General features: G+C 25.7%; 1 protein-coding gene across 2 annotated transcripts in view; it reads right to left on the bottom strand.

Moving 5' to 3' along the window:
• LOC129612587 (homeobox protein unc-4 homolog) overlaps window positions 1–24,554 on the bottom strand; it is a 61,058-nt gene that overhangs the window by 19,271 nt on the left and 17,233 nt on the right. For both annotated transcript variants that reach the window (XM_055526265.1, XM_055526266.1), the window contains exon 2: window positions 276–485. In XM_055526265.1, coding sequence (XP_055382240.1) covers window positions 276–485 — 210 coding nt within the window. The remainder of the gene's footprint in view (window positions 1–275; window positions 486–24,554) is intronic.

The raw sequence follows: 24,554 nt of genomic DNA, 5'->3' as shown, positions 1-24,554 counted from the left end.
TGAAAATTAGTTTCTAGTAAAGATCTATGTACATATAAAATTTCAGGTTTCTATCTTCAAGGGTGTAGAAGTTTTGTAAACAGACACACGAACCGACGGACAGAGTGAAATTAATAAACACTTTTTTTTTGATTCGAGTTATTTTGTTATAAACTTATATGGTAGGTCTAATATAATCAAAATGTAATATTATTACTATAATTCGATTGCCAAACCCAATTTGATCACGATATTTAAATACCACACATATATTTAAAAGTTATATTAATACTCACCTAATAATTTTGAAACGGCACCCTGTTGTGTTAACATATGCTGAGCTAAATCATAACCTCTAAGACCAAATCTTGATAATTCTAATAAGCGATGTTGTGAGACTAGCGCTGACAAAGTTGATGGTGATGGATTGCCACCACTAGGAAATATTCCACCACTTGGACTTGGTACTGTACCTGTTGCTGATGGTACTGTCGGTGAAAGACCAACTATAAAATTAAGTTAAATAATAAAAATTAAAAAAAAATAAAAAAAAATATATTTTCATAAATATTAAAAAAAAAATATACGAAATTAAAAAAAAGCAAAAAATAAATTTATTTCTTTAATTTTCCAAATAAGGAAAAAACATAAGTTCCAACACAATAAAACAACATTTTATGTGCGTACAATGATAATAAGTCCATTTGGGATTTTATCAAAATCATATCAAAGAATTCCAAAACAACCATTATTACAATTTCTCATACAATACGATAAATTTACCATGTAGTGCCTATTCGTACCCACGTATGTATGTAAGTACTCGTATATTAAGCAATGATCAGAAAATTTCAAACAAGGTGTGAAAAATAATTTTTTTAAAATGTCCATAATAATGTGAGAATAATTTTAAGGACGACGGTAGCAATGAAAAAAGAAACATAAAACAGTTTATAAACAGCATATATGTACGTATACTTCTATGTATATAAAGGATTTTCATACTTATGATTATGTTATGTATATTCTATGTATGTACTCCTAAATAGGCTTAAAATAAAAACAAAACTATCGAAAATTCTTAACAGTCAGCCTTTAAAATTCCATTACAAATATATGAAAAATGTAAGTTTCACTAAATATCACCATTAATGTCAGACCAACAAGACTAAAGCGGTAGGTGATACGTCATTTATTCCTTATAATTCCCTCACTATACATACTTGCATTTATTTGTACGTACAGCTCAGAATAAGGTAGCGAATAAATGTTACTAAAAAAGGACTCTATATATTAAGTATATATAAAATTTATGTTGCACATAGTCATATGGACATGTAAAAATTGCAATGAGTTATACTGGAAAAAAAAGTTAAATTTCATCACGTTTTGGAGTCAATCGACAAAAACGCTTAAGGAATTTTTTCCATGTTATAATCTGTTTTTTGTTTCTTTTTTGTTTGTTGGGTTTTAAAGTTCATTTTAAAACAATAAAAAAAACTTATAAACTTGATAACAAAATTTTTTAAATATTTTCAATCACTTTGCTTGTAACTTTTTAATACCTTTCCAATTTTTTAGCTTTCTATATTCTTTGTTTTTTTTTTTTGTTTTTTGTAATTGTCGTCATTTATATTATATAACAAATAAGAACCAAATATTTCAACGTGAATTCTTTAACATTCAGAAGAATTCGCGTACAAATATAAGTTGGCACAATAGTTAGACAGCTGGCTAACACCGCACAATTTGTAAATGATATTAAGCAAGTAAAATCAAATGATTGCTTAGCATTCCAATAAATTAATATGAAATTTCTTTTAAAAATTTATTTATATACAAACATAACATACCTAATGCATATGTACGTACAGGCTCAAACGAAAAATAATTTAAAAAAATACTTTTAAAATATGAAATGAATCTGGTCTGTGAAAAAAGTTCTTGAATTATTTATAATAAAATTTGCAATAACACAAACTCAAGGCCCTATAGTTTTACACTATTTCACATTTATTATGTTGACCTTTCGCTTACATAGGAATAAGCCAAATTCAAATTTTTGTAGCAATCAAGTTATATATCAATAAATGGTCTAAAAGATCCAGGATAGCTAAATTTTGCCTAAAAGAAAAACATTTTTTTTGCCCATGTTCGGGTAACCATATTCAAAGATATTATCTTTAATATTTCAAAAATTAATAAAAATATTAATATAAAATTTTTTATAGGTGGGTTCAATTACATCTTTTATAGTTTTACAAATTTCAATGGGGTGTCTGCACTGACTTGGTTAGGTGCTATACAACTCAAAAAAGTAATTTTAATTCGGAAAAATAATAAACTTAGGTTTATGAAACTTGGCAGTTTTATCTAATTTTGTCCAATTATACTCGTATGTCAGGAATATCCGTGAAGTTTTATTCTAAATATTTCCAAAATAGTTTTTTATACTCAAATTGTCAAGGTGCAGGATATAATTCACGTTTCTTTTTTTCCATAAGCATTTTTAAAATTTCGCAGCAAAGTGGTGGCAAGTATTTGAAGTTTTGGCACCTTATACTTCCGAAATTGTAATCTTTTCTAAATTTCGATAAATGCAGAAGACTAACCGTAAATGCCATGCCATCAAAAAATATATTTATTTTTCTTAAATCACGCAAGTAACTCTTGAATTCGGGCATTATGTTAAAGCCTCTTTTAATTTTTTTCACTCGTCCTAAATGTATGCAATCTTTGAAGTGTTTTCATATATGTAATTTTATTAGTATAGTACAAAGGCTGTTTTTATTTTCACCGGTTGAAGGGAAAAGTGCTGCATTATACACCATTAGTATTTTTAAGAAAATATCATTATTCTTGTTGGATAGTTTGTCATATTACGAAAAAAAAAAAATACTCTATCTAGTGCATTTCTCTTGTACCGTTACTTGATAAAGAGGAGTTTATTACTCTAAGACTCTTTGTCTTAATTACAATAACATATAAACCTGTACAATAATTTTGTGCAAACAATCAATTTAAGTCAACGTGAAAAAATTGATTGTGAACTAAAAAAGCTTAAGTTAAATGAAATAAACACTATAATTGAATTTTGGCAACTAAAATATGAAAAACTCTAAAAAAACAGAAAAATTATTACAAGATTTAGAGATTCTTCATTTTTAACTAAAGATATAAAATACTGAAATAGAACACAGTTACCAGACTGCTATAGAGCTCTACTTAAATTAAACTAATTTCTCATAAATGAATTATTTTCCAAAAATATTTTATATACATATGTATTTATTTATTATTTTCAACATATTAAACGGTGGACAGGTGTGTTAATTAATTTCATTTTATTCTATTCTAAAAACATTTAAAATTTTTTAATTGCTATATTTATACTGTAAAAAATGCACTTATATTAGTCATTATATCTAAAATTATCTATAAATCTAAGAAATTTTTTTTCATATATGATTGTGTGTATATACTTATGTACAAGTAATAAACATTAAATTATTTATTCAATAAAATTGCTCGAATTTTAATAATAATATTGTCAATTTCATTTTAATTTCTACTGCTTAGGTTTCCTATGGGATTTAATTTATACATATTTTACAATTAATATGATTAAGATCATAAAACTTAGATATGAATTATGTATATTTATGGTAATAATATAAAAATTAAAAAAAAAATAATTATTATGTGTAGTCATACTAGAGCAACAAATAAGGTTTTATTTTTGAGTTATTTAAACCAATGAAATTCGAAAATATTTATTAGCAAAGAAATATTACACGTATTACCTATTTTTTTACTGGGAATTGCGAAATTTTCGTAAAGAATGAATTGAAATTAATCATCCGCTTCTTAGTTGTCAAAAGTTTAACATTTATTGGTATTTTATATGAAAGCAATTTAATTTTAAATTTAAAATTTAAATGTTTTCGAGTAAATGAAACAATTAATTTAATGGGCCTATGTAACGGAATAACCTACCATACACAGCACAAATGTACGTTTGTTTATTTTCAAATTCAAAATTAATTAATTTCAAAATATAATTCCCTTTAATAATGTTTTTGTTATAAATTGCTACTAATATTTTGTCTTCAAAACACGAGTTTCTGAAATCCTTAAATTAATATAAGCTTCTAAGCATGTTGATATTTAGAGTGTAAATTCAATTTTTGATACATTGACTTACTCTAAATAACTTTCGCTATCGAAATCGATGAAATGGATATAAGTAACAATATATCAAAGGCGGCAAAACCGTTTTTATAATTATTATAATTCACTGTATTTCTATACTATTAGTTTGGACTTAATTGAGATGAATGCAATAAATTAAAGTAATTAATAAGCAATCATAAATTTCAAATCCTTTCAATAAAAACTATGTGATATCATCAATATCATTTTTAAAATATTTTCACTTTCAATAATTCGACATAAATAGTATTATTAATTACAGCTGATGAATTGATAGAATCATACAACCATATTACACATACAATATAAAGAATTCTAAATTTAATATAAACAAAAAAAAATTGTTCACCACACTGCCACAAAAAAAAAAAAATTTCTGTAAACCTAAATTTTAAAATTTATATGTTAATTTTTATTAAAATCCATTAATTTTAAATTGTGCATTAAATTACATTTATTATTTTTAGTAATAAAACTTGATTAAAAATTTTCCAATTCGGACTTAAATAATTTCAATATTGCATTTATTAAATTAAATTAAATCATATATAAGCTGATTTATTTTCCACAATAAGAGAATTAATAAATTTATTAATAAAAAAAAATTTCGAACATGTTTTGTATGCCAAATCATATTTAATGGTAAAATTGTTACGATTCCAGTTAACTGTTATACAGTACTATATATTCACAATATGTATAGTACTCGTATTTATGTACGAATATTATTCAGTGTTAAGTTTTTTGTTAAAATATTTTTACACCTTATTATTCGCATACACTTTTTAATAAAGTACTTTATAATTATAATATAAATATGTTATATATATACATATATATATTTGTATAATAAAAATATTCCAATAATTTATACTACACTCTTTTGCGCGACAAACTCCAAAATATAAGAGAAAAAGAAAAAATGTGAATTGAAAAGTTGGAAAATAGATAACGCGAATGAGTAGGCAGTTCAATAAGTTGGTATAACTAAATAAGCAAGCAAGTAAGCAAGTAAGCAAAGATTCAACTTAATTTAATTGAAAATGGTTTATTTTAATATAAAAACGCAAAAAATAATAAGAAAGCAAAAAAAAACGCTCCACGAAAAATATTTTTTTAATTTTTTCCTTTTTGCTTATCTTTTTCTTCATTTCATTTTTTAGTTATACAGTAAATCAAGTCTATATAGATTGACTAACTGTCATAATTTCAAATTAATTATAAAATATATACATACATACGTTTTATGAATTTATAAAATTTATTTTACATATATAAGGTAATGTGCACTTGAACGCATATAAAAACTACTCAAACTCATACATTAAGTGCAAATGTTTTAATTTTTATAAATTTGTGTTATTTAATTTTAATTTTTTTATTTTGAGCTAGAAAATTATAAAGATACGGTAATAAAAATCATTTTTTTTTAAATAATTATAAATTTCCTAAATAGCTATTTTCCAATAAAATAAAGATTAATGTACAGCTTCTGTAAATTTCACATTGCAGTGAGTATTTTAGTAAACTCAATTTAAACTTTTCTAAAACTGCAATATTTTAAAAACTTTAATTTAACACATTATGAGCGGGTCGGGTACTAGTACCCGCTTGTGTGGATTGTCACTTATAAGCGGGCCATGTACAAGTACACGCTGCGCGGATTGTCGCTTAAAAGCGGTACAGGTATTAGTACCCGTTTGAAATCACCACTTTTAAATGACAAAAGCTAAAAAATATGTTTAATATAATGTTCAAATTGATGTATAATTATTGGGAACGCGTTAGACATAACATCCGGAGCAATCATAAGAAAATTTGTTTATCTTAGAAATTTCGTTCATATTGTTCATGTTTGTGTTTCAGAACTTCGTTTATTATGATACTTTACTATTCCTATGACAGTGCAACGCCTTCCTAGACCACATTTGTTACAATTTTTCAATTTTTTTGATGGGATTGTTGATAAAATATTTGGTCGTCCCCTTTAGTTAATTTTTTTTATACACAAAGGTCTTATAATAATTTCTTTCAGCCTTTCATTTCGTTTTTACCCATAACGACACATCAATTTAAAGTGACGCGTTTAAAGTGAACAATTCATTATGTGTTTTTTTATTTTTATATTTTTAATTATTGTTCTGTGTACATAACATTATCTACATATTTTTGAAATGTACATTTCGTTATGTGTTTTTCTTATTTCGTTAACTTTCTTTATTCTTATATATTTTTATAAAAACAAGTGATAAAATCCCCCAGAACTTACGAGGATTTTAGCAATCCACCTAAAACTAACCTACAAAATTGGGAACTAATCCTATTATTGACAATATGGATGTAGAAACTTATTTTAGACATTATTGTATTTTTGTATTTTTTTCAAAAACTTGTTATTTTTTGAGTAATAGGGCCCTCAAACTTTTTATGTATCCGGATGTATACATTTTATATTCGCCTGCTACGTAACATTGTTGCCCATGCTAGGCTGCTCGCTCATAATGTGTTAAGCAACGAACTGAAACTTCAGGGAAAGGAAAAAAACATTTTATTCTAAAATTTATAATACTCGTAGAACCATTCTTTAAAAAATGTATATAAATTTTTAATTATTTTGCCTACTTATGGGAGCTGTTATATAAAACTATAAATTACTGAATTAGTTGTACCGTAAATTTCCAGTAAAAAATTTTATGAGTGGAGAAGGGGAGAAGGGGGGGGGGGGGGGGCGGGGCAGACATACTCGTTTTTAAGCTACAGCCTGTTTTCAACAAAGGGTACAAGATGTTTCCTACATATAAATAAATGCTTATAATTTCGGAAAAATGCCGTAGAGCAACAATCGCTTTCTTGTTTTACATGTAATTGAATTGCTCTACAATTAATTTGATCTGTGGTGTAGTTTTCCAGATAGAGCTCTTCAAAGTCAGAATTTTTTTTTTTAATGTTTTTTAAAAATTTGTCGAAAATTTGTTTTATTTTTTTATTGATGCGCTAAAATGAGAGCTAAAACCCATATAATATTTTCCTCTCATAGTTTCCCCAGTAAAACGTGTTAAATGTGTTCGAAAAACATGCGAAAAATGCTAATTTCATACATTTCATCCAAATTATTCTTATAATTTAAATAAAAATATTATTAAATTGTTATTTTCGAATTTTAGAAAGAGAAATTAAATTTTTTCACGACATTTTTTTTCAGATAATTGATTATTTTGTATTCCACTAGTAAAATATTTTATAAAAAGTTTTCGCGCAAGCTTTTACAATAAAAATTCCATATTGGTATAATTTTCAACTTGAAAATGCGAAATACAAGTTCCTGATGACAGGTATTGTTCTTATTAATAATAAAAATATTACATGGAATTTATCGTTCAGAATGAGGAAATAATTGTATAGCTCTAAAGTTAATAAATTTTGTTTTTTACTTTTAATTATGCTCCATTATGCTTACGCATACATACATATATCACTTAGTACAATTTCAGCTATTTTATGCTACAGCATCGATGAAAGGGATGTGCATCTATGAAAGATCATTTGCTCATTGAGAATGAAAAAATTTTTCTAAGCCCAGTTCAATCGCTTATAGAAAAAATCCCATTTTTCATTTAATAATAAATACCAGTTACGAGTAAATAATTTATTGATGTCAATGTATATATACGTATTACACATATAGTAATAAAGCAGTTAAATAGTTTTATGTTGGTACATTTTTAATCATTAGTAATTTGAGTTTTTCTTTTTTAAAATAACAAAAAAGAGATTGCGTGGAACTGCTACTGCACTGAAAGATAATTGTTTTTGCCATAAGATACTCATGCGCTCATACTCACAAATAAAAAGTTTGACATACATATCTACAAATATGTATATACTTACGTATTATTTGTGAACATTCACCTGCAAATTGAGAATCATAAATTAACACAACAATAGGCTACAAAATTGGTCTTACAACAGAAAAAAATACTGATTGTCTTTTTTCTTTCCCCTCATACACACTTACATATTTTCAATTTTCATGATTACCTTTTAACACTAGATGGCAGTGTTTATTTTTTTTCTGTTTTATTTTTATTATTTGGTGCTCTTTGAAATATTAGTTTATTACGCGTTCAATATTCCTTGTTCAATATATTCGTAATTTTGAATTATGTTTCACCAACTTTATTCAATTTTTTTAAATGGTTAACTTTTTTTTAAAGTTAGGCTAGTAAGTTAATTTAAAAGCAAAAATAAAGTAGAATACAATAAAAAGTTAACAAAAGCATGTTAAATGACTAAAAGTATAAAGTTATGAATTTTTAAATATTAAAAATACGTAAGAAGAAATTTGTTTGTTTTTTTTTTCAATACAAGTTATTTTCTAAAGAAAAATTATGCGATAAGTTAAGATATTTTTATATTCCTTACTTATAGTTCTGTCAATGATCGTTATAACGTGTACACACATATACATATGTATGTATGAATGTATATTTGAATTCTGTCTACGTTCAATCGGTATCTTCAATATTTTATTTGTAAATAGTATAGATGATTTTATACGTAGGCTAAATCTTTTCTTGTTTTTAAACGATTTATCATCATCCAATAGAATGGCTTTTAAGGTAAGAAAAAATGCCGCTACCGTACTGTATGTGAAGCATTTTAATATACAATTTCTGTCACTCATCTACAACATAATATTGAATTTGTACACAAGGATGAAGAAAAAACAATAAAAAAATTTTTAAGAAATTAAAAATTTAGGCCCTAAGAATTTAAAATGATGATTGATGGATTTGAACGGTGGTCTTAAATTTTTGGACTATTAGTTTTATACTAAAATTACTTATACAAACTGTCTAGCACATCTACTGGTTAAGAAATTGTCGGTTTACTAGTTTTTTAGCAGAAATAATATTTCAAAGAGGTCAAAATGGTGAAAAAGATACAAATTGTTAAGAATGGTGGTACTGAAAGAAAAGCCTCAGTGGTGAAGCCTAGAAGACACTTATACATTCTACTCTTCTGTGGTGAATAAACTGTAGACAATTATTTCTCAAAAGCTACTCAAGTTTTTAAAATACTAATGTAGGACGTGAAATATCCACAACATGCGTCATGATTTGTAGAAACTCCAGTTTCTCAATTTACAGTTTATAAAATCTAGTACGACGTTATGGTGCAGAGCATATATGTGGCAATTCAAAATACAGAAAATGCGGTGTTATAATACACCAAAAATTGAATTTGTATAAATTAGAGTAGTGATTGTGTCAATTTTGCGCCAATTATTCCATATTCCGAACACTTTGTAAATAAATAGAATTTTTTTATCAAACTCATAACCCAATTTTCATAATTAAAGGCTTTTAATATACTATGATGAAAGAATATTCGTGTACGTAGATTACTTATAATGATTTTGCTTGAAATTCTAAAGGGTAAATAGCCTAAGAATAAGACCAAAGAGAATTAAATCAAAATCATAAATATTTTCATAAAAAATCTTATTCTACTGATGATTTTTAAGTCGTCAACAATATTTTCATTCTACTGAGATAAAAATTCCTAGTTTTCTTCAATTGTGGCATTTTTGTACATATGTATAAAATATAATAATTCAAAATTCTAAGCATAACTTATTTAAGTTAAATTCCGTGATATTTTATAAGTTGTTTTGTCACCTTACCATATTTTTTTGTTTTTGCATCTTTTAGATTCTTTCGAGAAGAAAAATACTAAACATAAATAATTCCATTTTTAAAAAACTACATTTTTAATCATAGTTTTGTATTGATATTTTATTTATATGCATATGTATATATTTTAATACAATGTTAGTATTTTTAACTCATTAAATTTATAAAAATCAAACGAATCGGGAATACTAAGTGATTAAAAATGTTTCATATTTTTATAATGAGATTAAAATAGTGTTTAATTACTTACAGATTTAGTAGCTAGATAACTAGCAACATTATTTTAATTTTACTTTGTCAATTTTAAAGTTAGGTAATTTGAAACCGGAAGTGCTTGAATTTTTCTGTCAAGTCTATGTAGTCGCAGGGCAAAAGAAAAATGAAGATATTTAGCGGGAGATTTTCAAATATTCAAATTATTACAAAAAAATAAAATTGATTTCAATTAAGTAAGAAAATTTTGTGGTGTTCGATCTTATCTTCATTATAAAGGGATTTAACAAAATTTTTACGAAATTATTTCTGATATACTTTCATTCAAAATATGTAAAACAAGTGTTAGCATATGTAGATTATTGTTAAGAACTTGATATTTAGATATTTTAAAAAATTTACAATTACTGCAAAATTAATAAATTATAAGCAAATTGAGTCTCTTGATGGAAAATAATCTAAATTTTTTAAATGCACAATCATATGGGCTACCTTGTTTCAAAATAAAAGCAAAATTCAATATTCTTTAAACTTTTTTGTTAAAATTCATTGATTTGAGAAATTTCAATAAAAACATCTTTTTCTTAGTATAAAATAATAAGGAAAAAAAACAATAAAACAAACATATTTTGAAAGTGTTAAAATTCGAAAATTATCGTAAATCTAAAATTAAATGTTTAAAATACTTTTAAAATTTCATTATTAAAAAATATTGTTGTTCAAGTTGTTAAACTGTATAATTTTTGATTTTATCAAAAACAGCAATTCAAAACCAAAATAAAAGTAATAAAGAAAAAAAAAAATGTGAAATGATTTTCCAACTTTTTGTCGTGGTCCTTGAACAAGATTGATAACAAAGCAACACCAAAAAATTTAATTTTGCAAATAAATTCTTTATATGTGTATGCGTTCATGCACAATGTTATGTTGAAATCCCCATATGGCTATTGACAAGAAACCGCAACTTGACATTCAGTACTTGTGGCATCATTAATTGACCTTTAGTGTAATATTTGACACTTTTGGTGTCTGCGATGGACTAAAACGAATTCCAAAAACAAAAAAAAAGATATTGAAAATATTTTCCTTTTTTGTTGTTGTTCATAGTATTACTTTTATAGCAGTAATAATGAGTAAAGAAAAAAAGCTCATGTATGTAACACAGTGTTACAGATAAAGAAGTCCGTAATAAACCGGTACCATATGAAGAAAGAGAAGAATCGTTTAACAAAATAATTTTAAAAAGTTTCAATTAAATCTAGCTTATATGAAATCTTATATGCTCTATACTTTTGTAAACTTTAAGCATTAACAAAAAGCAGCTTAGTTATAGGAAAACTTCTACTAGTAAAATGATTTTCATGGTTCCTTAAGTATTTTTTAAGTGAAACTTTTTTTCTTTCTGTACAAGTAAAACTCATTTCTTTAACTTTTTAGAATATTTTTCAATTATCTTATCAAGGATCTTTGTCCTTATTGGAATGATTGGAATAATGAACTTTTTTGTACAAGCATTTATTTAAATGTTCTTATGAATATGTGAAACCCTCATTTAGAAGAAATGAAAGGTGCAGTCTGCTTAGTTCCTGTTGTTATGGAGTTCCTGCTCTGAACAGATCATCTGCCTCTCATGAAAAGTTCTTTATTAGCTTTCAGATGACGACTTTGTTCTCCATAAACAACTCATACAGTTTCTGTAGACATTGGGACTTTGCTTAATTTTTTTAATTCAAACTTATATTGAGGAATATTCAGTAATACCTTCCTTCCATTGGTCGGAGTCGGTTCTGTAGTTTTCAGTATTTTTTTTAAGCCGCCACTTGGGAAAATCTTCTTCAACAAGCTACGAATTTGTAAGCCATCATTGAATAAATTACATTGCCAGATATCGCAGTAGCGTAGAGTATCTGTCGAGTCTGAAATTTTAGCAGTTTTCAGAAATTAATAATTCATCACTTCTCAAAATTCGTAAAATTTGAATTTTCGGGGTCTTATATTTCTGAAATTCAACCTTTTCCAAATTTCTTTAAAATCGCAAAAGTAAAGATAAAAGCTTTGCCTTTAAAAAGTAAAAAATTTTATCATAGCTTACCAGCTTAACTGTCAAATTCAAACATAATAGTAAGGTTTCTTTAAATTTTTTTCATTCGCTCATCCTGAATGTATGCAATAAATTATTGTATTTTGGTATATGAATAAAACTAGTATAAATAAAATGATTGTCTATTATTAAAACCAGTATTTTAACTTGTTTCAGTTGAATGAATTCACTAATTTTACTTATAGTTAATAACATAATTAAAAACTGTTTCTTAATTTATTTCTTTATCGTCTTCCCCAAACGTTATTAATAATATTATATAAAATTAACCCCATTCTTCTTATATAAAAAAAATAATTTTTTTTTTTTGTCATACTCAAACACTACATGTTAACTTTTATGAAATACAAATACGACGAAATTCAAAATTTAAAAAAAAAATTTATAAAATTTCAATAGTAAGACCAAAAAATTCGAACTTTAAAAAAATGTTGATTATGTTTATTATAAGGTCAATTAAGAAATTATCGAAAAGAGAATTGAAAACTTTTTGCACACCATCAAATTAATTAATTTTTAATTTTCAAGAATTATCAGCTTATGAAGTACTTTATTAATTTTGTATACTTTTGTGGATAAACGGAAATGTAAATGGTAATAATTCTTTCATCTTAACAGAAACAAAAAGTCTACGGGCTTTAAAGATAACAAAGGAAAAATGTAATTTTTTTTTGTATATCCACAATACGCTAAATGTTGGTTAAAATATTGAGTAACATAAATACAGATAGTTATAAAGGATACGTGTGTAATATTGTAATCACAATTGTGTATGTGGAATTTTAATATCGAAAGTATATTTTTATACGTGGAACTTATAACTAAGAGTCATTAGCTATTAAAAATCAATACTAAATTTAGTATTGCGATTTCTGAAACCCAAATTTTAACAGTCACAATGTAAATGTATATGTAAAATGTATTGTATGTAAAAAACTAAATGATTTTAAGTAACCTTTATAAATCTCATAACTAATAAGTGATCTTTAGAAATCTGTAAGCAAATTTTTTCATCGTAAGAAATTTAGGAAACGCAAAAGGAAGTTCTAAGCTCTTCTTATTTGAAAGGTGACATAAAGAAGAATCTTACCGTAAATGTTAAAAAATTAGTTCTGATTCTCTCGGAGTAAGTAGTTTATTTACAAAGCTAAAACGTACTAAAACAAAAATAAATTAAATAAGTTATAGTTGTTCACTAAAATTACCTTTGCTAAATGAGATATTTTAAATGTTTTCTTTCTAAATAAAATCAAAATTAATACAAAAATTAAAAACATTCTATAAAAACACGCGATAAGTTAATACATGCGTACTTGTTAAAACCATAATAACGTTGTTTCCATTTCGTTGTTTTAAAATTTAGTAATTAATAATAAATATAACAATTAATGTTAATATAGTTGTATGTACATATATCTATGTATTAATATAAAAATGTATGTAAAATATTAATGTAAGTATGTTTGCATTATAACTATAAAAATAAACACTTATACTAAACATAATTTTATTTTTAATTAATTTAAATTTGTGAATTAAAAACTTGAAGGAAAAGGCAAGGTATCTCCACATTTGAGCGAAATGACTTATTTCGATTGTTAAGAAATAATAGAACTAGAGCCAAAATTAATTAACATGTGCATTTATTGAGCAATTCTTGCGATTTTGAATCTTGCGACCTTAAATAGACGTTGAATATTTTTTAAAACAGAAAGAAAAATCGACTATTTTCAAATACAGTTTTTGTTTACATAAAAGATATAACCTAGGCCTAAACAGCCTATATATACTAGCTGCGATAAATTTGCCAATTACTATAAGAAAAATATATTACTAAAAAACTGTGGAATTTCTTTTAAATTTAAAAAAATACTAATGAATTTACATTTTGTGAAATAGAAGATTAAGCGTAATTACTTATGTAACATTTAATTCAAATTTTTTAAATTTTTGTGTAAACAGAAAAACAATAAATTCTCTGTTTTTGTCTTTTGAAGCGTACGTATAACCTAGTAGCAAAAAGCGAACTAAGAGGCAAAATTTTGTTTTTCTATGTATGTTAACTATAAGCTTACAAATGTCTTCGAAATTGGAAATAAGTATTTAACAGGCATTTTTATAATATTCTGTAACACTTTCACTTAACTAGACAATACACATTGCGATGAGTTATGTGCTGACCACACCAGATTTTTTTTCATGTGTATGTCTTTAATTCCGATTTAGTTAAATGTTTTTAAAAATTACTTTAAACTTTTAGCAATTTTTCGATATTTAAAGTGGTATCCAAAAGTGTATGGATAATGTAATGAAAATTGATAGGAAATTTTATTTAACTCATAAATTCTTCTAGTAACATTTTTGTATTAAGAGCACTGTGAGAGTTTGATCTCAAATAACAAAAGTTACGTGTAAAATTAATCAAATCTAAAAATTTATTTTTTAACTCACTGAAAATTACTGTTAGTGAATTAAATCGAATTGCATTTCATATAATACATTTTTAATAGTTCATAAGTGGGTTAATAAAAAGAAACTTACCAAATAAAAAGGTATGCAGTTATGATATATTTGCAATTGATTCTAATAAATGTTATGCAAAAATTAGATGTAGAATTTAAGGGCTGGGAAGCTGTTTTATCATAATTTGGATGTTTATTAAATATGACCGCCCTTACTTCAGTTTAATAATAACCTTTAATATATTTTTACAAATTTTAATATATTTTTTTAGTTCAAAATCAATTAAAATATAGCTTGTTCAATATAAAAAGAATTTTAAGCAAAAACTATTAAAGCAAAGTTGTAAATTGCTTATTTAAAAAATTCTATAGCATGTAGGAGAGGATAATTGAGTAGGGAGTATGTATAACAGCACGACATGTATTTATATAAAGAGCTAAAAGAGACCAAAAGATAATTAATCCGATTTAAAATTAACACTTCTTGTAGTCGAGCTTACAAGCAGCAATTTAAGCCTATTTTCCTATTGCTCATTGTTTTGTTTTTATTTTTGAATAATTTTTATTTCTTTTGCTATTCTCATAATAGTTCGTAAATTGAAAATTGATTGTTATGTTAGGTGGTTGCGGCTTTTTTGCGAATATAATCAAATGAAATTTCTTAGAAAAACTGCATTTCAGCAAAAAAGAAAAAGAAATAACAAAATAAAGGTAAAAACAAGTAACATAATAGAAACCAACAAAACACGAATAGTTTGCAACAATAATAAGAATAACAAAAAAGAAAATACCTGAAACATGTCATTAGTAAAAAGCACTTCAATATTACAAGGGTATCAGTAATTCTGGCACCCTTCACTGTCTCATTTCACATCACATCGCTATCTATATGCACATTGCATATACTAAACTTATATTATAAAATATAATGTGTGTGCTGTCATCTATCGAAATTATTTTTACTTATTGTTCATGTTCTCTATCTAAGTTTTATTGTTGTTATTGTTACTGCTGTTTTTTTTTGCAACCTCTTTCTATGCTTCTTCAGTTCATTCAGTTATTCTATAGTTATTTTTCCCCCTTTCGTTTCCATACATCGTTGTTCGAACATTTTTCTGACAATAATTATATTGGACAAGTTAGAAAATAACAGAACATTAAATAAAAAAAAAAACATGTAAAAGAAAAAACAAACAAAAAAACACTGTGTCAGTGACAAAAATATAAAAACATAGAAAAATGAAAATGTAAAAGCTAATTTAAACCATAGGCAGCTAACTGATTGTTAGATGCTAATAAATCAATCAATAATTTGAAATTGAAAACCACAGAAAAGTAAAACAGAAAAACACAAAAGAAATAGGAAAATGAAGAAGAAAATCAACCTGAATATAACGGCTAAAACAATAGATTACAACTGCAATATTTCTAATAACTAATTAGTAGGTGAGGGAAGAAAACTTTGGTGAAAACTAAGAAGAGGCCAGAATTTGTACCGAATTTCACTGTTTCAATATGTATGTGTTTTATTTATTTTTTGCCTAATTTTCGCTAACTTTTAAATTTACATTAAAATAAATTAATGCCAAAATTAGTCATTAAATCAATTTATTAAAATAGATTTGCTAATACAGATACAGTTTTCGAATTGGTAAGGAAACTATTTCGACCACTGGTGTCTACATATTGTCAACTAAAATTAATCGGCGTTTTCCAAAAGTCAAGCTCTTATACAGCCGCCCGCACACAAAATGAATTAACCGATCTGCGACAATCACTCGATGCGAAACTGAGTTCATTTTCTTTATGCCGTTACGAGTACCTTCTTTACAAAGTTTGCACACAAAATTTAAGTAATACACGAATTGCCATACCAGTCAATTTCCATAAAGATAATACCTTAACTGAAAAGTCGATCCTAATGTTGCTAAAGTGTAACACCATTTTATTCATCACAAATTTTGAAATTTCCTTAACTTTTTAAACACAACTAGTATATTTAGTTTCATTTTACTTATCCATGCCTCTTGATAAAGTAAAGCAAAAAGTATATTAATCCCAATGCAAAGTATTAGAAATAATAAAAAAACAAGCAAATTAAGAAAGTGTAAAGCAGAAAATATTGTTACGCGCATTGAGAATTAAATTACGTTATAGAGATTGCAAGCAGTATAACCACGATGTACTCATACATCTGCACGTCTGGTATTGTGTTGCATTTTATTGATTAAATTTCAATTTATTTTAATAAACAAGGTTTATTTGTCGAAAAAATCTCTCATTTTATAATTATTTGCATTGCAATATAAAAACAGCTAGTGTATATCACAAATTTGATTTCGATGACGAGCAAACTTTATGTCTGGTATCGCCCTCTTATAGTCGAAATAAATAATTATAAGTTTTAGAACTTTATCGCCTTATACACCCATGTGTTTTATTAATATATATAGGTCAAAATTATTTTGACAATTTTTTTCTCCAAAAAAAAATAAAACGCATCGCAAATTGATATACCACACCAAATATTATACACATACATGTATTGTACACACTTCAAATTTGTAGTATAGTTATAAAAAACGTTTGTCTTAAAATAATATCCATAAAGGCAGTAATATAAATTTCACAACAGAGATGGATCTCATTTTACAATTGATTAGATTCTGACTCATTAAAATTTCGATCACTTAAACACTTATTCTGAAATTCCTATGGGACTCAATTTTAAAACAACTACAGAACTCGTATTGTTTTAAATATTCTTCGTCAACGGTTTAAGTCGTCAATTCGGAGAGTACGAATGCTTAACTTTTGTACTTAAGTGCTAGCGCTTTAACTTTTGTACGAAAAATTAAATAGCTAAAAAATCACCTTTTCTTTTATAATACATAAAAATAAATTCAATTCTTTTCACAAAATATTTTAAAACAACTTAAAATACAAATATTTTGCAATACAATTTTTTCAATAAAATATGCAAGTATTAAAAGAAAAATTGTTGGAACCGTCCCTGCTTAAAAGAAGCTCCTTAAGTTTTATTTTATGTTTTCATTTAAATTTAAAAACAACTTTCGTACATGTTAATTTCCGTATCATTGATAATTTTAATGAATGCTTCAAAGAAAAATTTATAAAATTTTTTCTTTTTGGAACAAAAAAAAATTTTTTATCAGATTATTTACAGCGTCCTAAGCAAATTATAGGGTAATATTCATTGATTTTTTGAATTAATTGGAGGCATTATAAGGTTTTAAATTTCACATCAAATATGTTTTAAATGCATTTGTTCTTGTCATTTTCACTAAAGATAATTTTTTACGTGAAGCACAAAGATAATTGAGAATTATTTTGGGTGCAAAAATTCGCGCTTCATAATTGCAAAATATAAAATTTGAGTGAATATTTTGCGAAAAACGTTCAGAATAAGGAAAATATATTCAATTTTTAAAAAAAAGTATTGAATTGATAAATAATGAACTTTTTCTGTAAATAAATTTTAAAATTTTTCATTTACTGGGAATGAATAAAGTCTTTATTGAAAATTTATGGACAAACTCCTTGATTCAATGCAATATTAGATGCAAAATTTAGTAATCGATACTCAGAGGTTTGTGGTTAAAAGTGTATAAAGAAAAAGAAAAATTTGAATATTTTGGTTCTGTTCAAGCAAGGGTCTAATATTCTCAATTTTTATAATTCTTAGAAATTTTATTTTTTGTGCTCTTTAATGAAATTCAGTTAAAAAAACAAGATTCTTGTTTCAAGGTCAACAAGTTTTATATTTAATATTTAATATGGTCTGAATATTATTTTCTGAATATTTCTGAATATTATTTAATGGAATATTTGGTAAAAATAAATTACAAAATGTTAAAACCTTTGTAATTAATTTCAAGTAATTAATTAAAATTCTTTGCTTTAGCACAGGCATTGATTCTAAAATAATTATTTATGTTCGGCAGAATTCTTTAAAATCGATGACCTATTGTAAGAAACACAGTATTGTAAGCATACTAACGCAGTAGTATTAACTAACGGCTATGGTTTCGTATTTCCTTTTGGTAAGTAAAACAATGTAGATGAGTGGAAGAAAAGCCATATGCTAAGGAAGAATATAATAGAAGCGGTCATTAGAATCACGAAAATACAGTGATAATTGTGATGTTAAATAGCTCAACAAAAAGAAATCATGCTTTTACAAATTATTTAATGTTTTCTTAATTACTTAGCTTTAATTAAATTTCTACCATGTTAAATATAAAAATTCTTCTTACACTTAATTTTGGATTTAGCTTATTTTTATTACATTTGGACCAATTGCTTGTTACTCAATCTTTCGAATGCTTTACAAAAACCTTTTACCTACGGCTTAAAAATTAAAGAATAGCTATTTATGTCCGTAGTTTATTCTTGTTAATCGCTGCACAAAAGTTTTCCACGTTCAAAATGCAATAGTGAATAATTTTATAAGAGATCCTATAAAATATTAAATTGAAGATGGTCAAAAAAATTTCCTCCATTCTAAAAATTATAAAATTTATGGCACTCAATTTCTATTCATTTTTTTTTAACTCTTATTTAAATAGCTTCTGGAATTTCAAACCTACTTAAATTCAGATCATAATTTTTTCTTTTCTCTTCTGTAATTTCCTATGTATATTATATGAACAATAAGGTTAATAATAAATTCATCATGATATTGGCTACTATAAGAATAAACCAAATGTGTTATATGTATTTTATGATACGCATATGTACTGTGTCCTATGTATATATAAATAATGAATATGAACTGATATTTCTTTATAAGAAATACCACTAAAAATTGCTTGTTAACACAAAAATTTTGCATAATACTTTAAATAACTAAATACCAACGTAAATGTTTATAGATATATTTCGTATGTGTATAACTACAAATATACACTATAATACCAATTATTGTTACTGATCATCATCATCGAATCAACATCGTCATAATCACCGTACTGCTGCGCACTTATAATATGAATATAAATTTGTATATACCTATTATACTGCCGTATTGTCATCTTTGATTACCCTCATATATTATAGTTGAAATTACCACTGGACTAAGCCAATAAATCTAAAAATTCTTCCTCCATGAAAAATTAGGTGTTAACTACACGCTGCGACAATATCTATAATTTATGATCAAAAACAAACTGAATTCGAGCAATGATCCTTTTACATGAACCTATAACTTTAGCGAATACGTGAATGTTCGTATGAATGCGTATACATTGTGACAATAATAATTGTAAAATAATAAAAAATAATAATAACAATAATAAAGTGTTAAGAAAAATCGTCTGTAATAATAATCGGGCAAATAAAACCTTTTTGTCATTACGATAAAAACGTAATTTATGGTGAAATTATTTCCATCCTTTTGTTAAATCTTGAATTGAATTGAATTGAGCTGCACTTCGTTGAGTTTACGTATACGTAAGCTTTTATCTTTCAAGGATTTTTTCTTTTTTTTAAATAACACTATTTTGGCGTTACGTTTTACTTGCTTTTTTATTGTGATTATGTGATTTTATATGATTGCAATAATGCAATTTTATTATGGAATTATTATCGAATTAAAAAGAAACCAAAGTCAAGTTTTTAATATACGAGAGTCTAATAAATTTTACCTATGCAGCAATGAGAAAAAACGTTATTTATTATTTAGTAGTGCTGAATTTTTAAATTTAATTAATAGAAGGTGATGATTGATCGTATGATCAAAAAATAGAAAATTTATGAATTTAAGAAAAATGATTATTAATCAAGAGTTGCATTTTTAATTTCATTTTTTGTATTAAAAAAAATCTTAAAAATTCAATTTGTTTTCGAACATTTCTACTTAATTGGGATTTTTGAGTCAGATTTCTTGAATATCTTCCATAATATCGAATTATCGTATTTATTTAATAAAGTTGGGTCAAACCAATGGTTTGTAATGCAGCACTTTTCCGTTCAACAAGTGAAAATTCTGCTTATAAAAGCAATCTAGCGATGTACTTCATTATTAAAATTACGTTCATTAATATACGAAAACATTTGAGAAATTGCATACTTTTAGGATCAGCAACAAATGCAATTTTTCAAATAAACCAAAAAAATTGAGGCTGTGTTAACATATTGCTCGATTTTAATAATTAAAGAAATTATAATTTAAAGAAATTACAATTATAATTTAAGGAAATTATAAATGTTTATGAACATCGAATTCTGAGTCAATTTAGCTATGCCTGTCCCTTCATATCCGCTGGGATTACCATATTTTTACAAATTGTTTAAAGAACAATAAGAACCGTATTTAATTTTTCATTGGATTAAGCAGTCCTTGGATTGAGTAGCTTCCACGCAACTGGAACAATAATTTATTTGTAAGGCAAAGATTTAATAAATTTTCCGTAAATGAGTTTAGGATTTTAAAATCACTTTTCCAACAAAAATTTGGTGTTTAAGCTTTTATAATAAAGCTTTTACTATAGCTTTGAAAATAATTTGATAATCGGAAATTATTAAACCTATAGCTGAAAATTTCACATAAAAAGATTCGGTAACAGTGCAATTATCCTAATAAAATTTGGTTGTAGTTATATTACTACTTTTAAGACTTGCCCTACAACTCCAAAAATAATTGGGCTATGTCTCAGAAATTATAAATCTGTCATAGCCAAATATTGTATAAATGAATTTAACAAGCGGACCGCTGATTATAGAATTTGGGCAGTGGTTGCACAAGTTTATATAGAAACAGAAAGCTAACAGAAATACCAATTAAAGATAAATATTATGGTATCGAAAAACAAATAGGAACTTAATGCCAACAATTTTTATAGTGGCGCTACCATTCGAAAAAAAATATTACTAGTGAAACCACATATATCTCTACAAAAACTTGTACTGTTTGTACGTACTATTTGTACAGGTTGACACGGTTAACTACTTGTATCACTTCTCATTTTAATTTCAGTTAAAAAACGAATTCCGCCAAACATCGCTAAATTTGTTTTTTCAAAATTTCAGTTTGCAGCTTCAACGGCTTTTATCAATCATAACAGCCCTAAAAATATATTTGCTTGAGCAAATTTTCAAAACTATGCGTTGAATAACTTCTGAGATATTTCTGATCTGATCAGTGCTATAAATGGCAAGGCAAATTTATTACACCCTTCGAATATACGTTCGTTCGAGTATAAAAATCTGTATTAATTTATTGATGCATCAAAAAATGTGCTATGCGGAACGGAAACTTAACTGAGCTAAATGTTAATCAAATAGCAAAAGGTTAAATAAAGCAAAGTCGTTTATAACTATAACTTTATCACATTTCCTTTATTGTGCATGCGTTTTAACAATAACTTAATATTTATGAACATTTCGATTTGTAACTCATAATTTTGTACAAAACGAAAACGTTTCGTTCTTCTAGTATGATTTCTTTTTACATCCAATTTTTTTTCACTGTTTAAGCATATTTTACCAGTAACCATTAACTTCATGATCCATTATGATTATGGTTATGAGAATATCACCATCAGGGAACTGCAATTCTTTATAATTTGAAAACCATGCATATAATTAACTTCTTTATTGTTTTTTTTTATATTTAATACAAAGTAAGCATTAGCTTGTTTCCCCCTTCAGATGAATGTTAATACTTTTAAAAAAAATTTCATTATAATAAAGCTTTTTAATATATTTTAAAATATTTATTTACAATTGCATTTAATCGCATTTTAATGACTGAGTAAATTTTTTTTTTGTTTTTGTTAGAGTAATGCAATAAAATTATATGAAACCACAAATATGGTATAACCAGTACCGCAACCCATTAATTCATAAATACGTTAATAATGCGTAAATTTTAACTATGAGTTTTAATGATTTTTAATTTAATTTTAAAATAAAAAATTTAATGGGAAAAAAAAGGAAAAAGACAATTATGATATGATTTGTAAAAGTGAAAGAAAGTGAACAAAATTCAAGAAATTAAGTATTTGACCTAATTAAATTATAATTTTGAATTCAATATTTCCAATAAAAGCACACAATCTGAAAAAAACCGAAGGGCTTCAGTTGAATAATATTAAAACTTATATTTAAAGCGTTTTAATGAAATTTAGATTAATCTGCAACATAGCACAAAAACAAATCATCACCATAACCCCTCCAAGCACAGCCAAATTTTTTTTACGTGCTTTTCAATGATGTACGAGGGTTCTTTTAAATGTTTTCTAAATTGTTTGCAAACATAAAGAGACAATTTATTCTTTCTACAGAAATTTTTAAATTGTTTTCTTTTCAATATAACAAAACATTGAGGCTTTTCGTTTTATAAATACAATAACCGTGGTTACTCCAATTATCGTGAATTCATCTCTTTGTCTCAGATATAATATAATGGTAGTTTTCTAGATTTGAAAAAAAATCTGATTGCGAAAATTCAGTCTGAAAAATACCCAAAACAGCTTCGAAACTATTATAGAGCAATATGTTGTTCGCAATTTTTTTCACAATTAACAGATTTATCTGGACAATTTCTACTTACGGTTGATGTCAGACTTACAGCTGCTTAAAAAAGTAATTTGAAGAAAAAGAAATTGAAAATTTCAAAAAACGTTAATTACATCAAAAATGTTCGCTATTTGTGGCATTTTTCGAAAAAAATTTTGAAAAGAAATGTTTATTAGTTTTACTCTGTCCGCCCATCCGTGGACGTATTTACAAAACTTCTACACGCTTGCAGATAGAAAGCTGAAATTTCGTATATACATAGAAATTTACTAGAAACCTATTTCCGTAGAAAAAAATTTTTACCTATCTTCATCTATCTAAAAACATCATTTGTAAGTAGTTACTGTAGTAAAACCAGAAACATTTTTTAAATTCTACAAAAGCAGAAAAGTAGTGGCTGGCTTCTTTTGCCGCGGCGTACCTTATTTGAACTTTGCAAAAACAAAATGGCCGTTAAAATTGACCGTTGTCTAAAACCAGTTTTCCACAAATTTTTGATATCCCTTTTTTCTAGACTTCAGGTTGTAAGAGTCTAAAATTAAGAGGTTATAGGAGCTAACAAGCTGTTAGATATTCAAAAATAGTTCATTTCGTTAGAAGAAATTTTTTTTCACCTCCACCCCTTCTCAAGATATTGCCTCCAAAATTTGTGAAATTTGAATTTTTAGCACCTTATATCTCTGAAACTGCAAGCTGTCCACATTTATAGAATGCAGAAAGCTAACGTTAGGTGTCATGGCATTAAAAAACTATTTTCTTAACTCCCTAATTATTTTCTTAACTCCCGCAATCGAACCTATGTTATCGCCTCTTTAAATTTTCTTTTGTTTTATTTCAGAGATTGCATTCATTGCGCATCGTAAAGGTGTGCAGTCTTTGTAATATATTCATACATGAATGAAACTAGTTTTAATATTGTAGTGTACAGATTGTTTTCAAAAGTAATATTTTCACTTATTGAAGGGAAAGTGCCACATTATAAATTATTGGTTTGACACAACTTTATTTTTATTTTTGTCTATGTTTATTTTTTTTAAGTAAGAGTATGTTATAAATAAATAGTTTCTTATAATAAATAGTGTCTAAATATTAAGTATATAGAATTTGTATGTATCAACTCTATCCATATACAATTTCTATTCAATATCTAGACACCAATTCAACTTTTGCTAATTTAATTTTCCCAGAATTTTCCATTTGACTTCAGTATAGCATTAACGCAGTATTTCTCAGGTGCTTTTTATTATTTTTTTGTTGCTCTTTTGCTCTTGATTGTGTTTCCTCTCTTTTGATATTTTACCCTTTTTTAGTTTTTTCCTTTTAATATACTTTTTCATAATGTGCTTTAAG

This window comes from Condylostylus longicornis, unplaced genomic scaffold, assembly GCF_029603195.1.
Source record: "Condylostylus longicornis isolate FDR11 unplaced genomic scaffold, ASM2960319v2 ptg000075l, whole genome shotgun sequence".
In the NCBI taxonomy this organism is placed as follows: domain Eukaryota; kingdom Metazoa; phylum Arthropoda; class Insecta; order Diptera; family Dolichopodidae; genus Condylostylus; species Condylostylus longicornis.
This window is presented reverse-complemented; position numbering and strand designations above follow the sequence as displayed.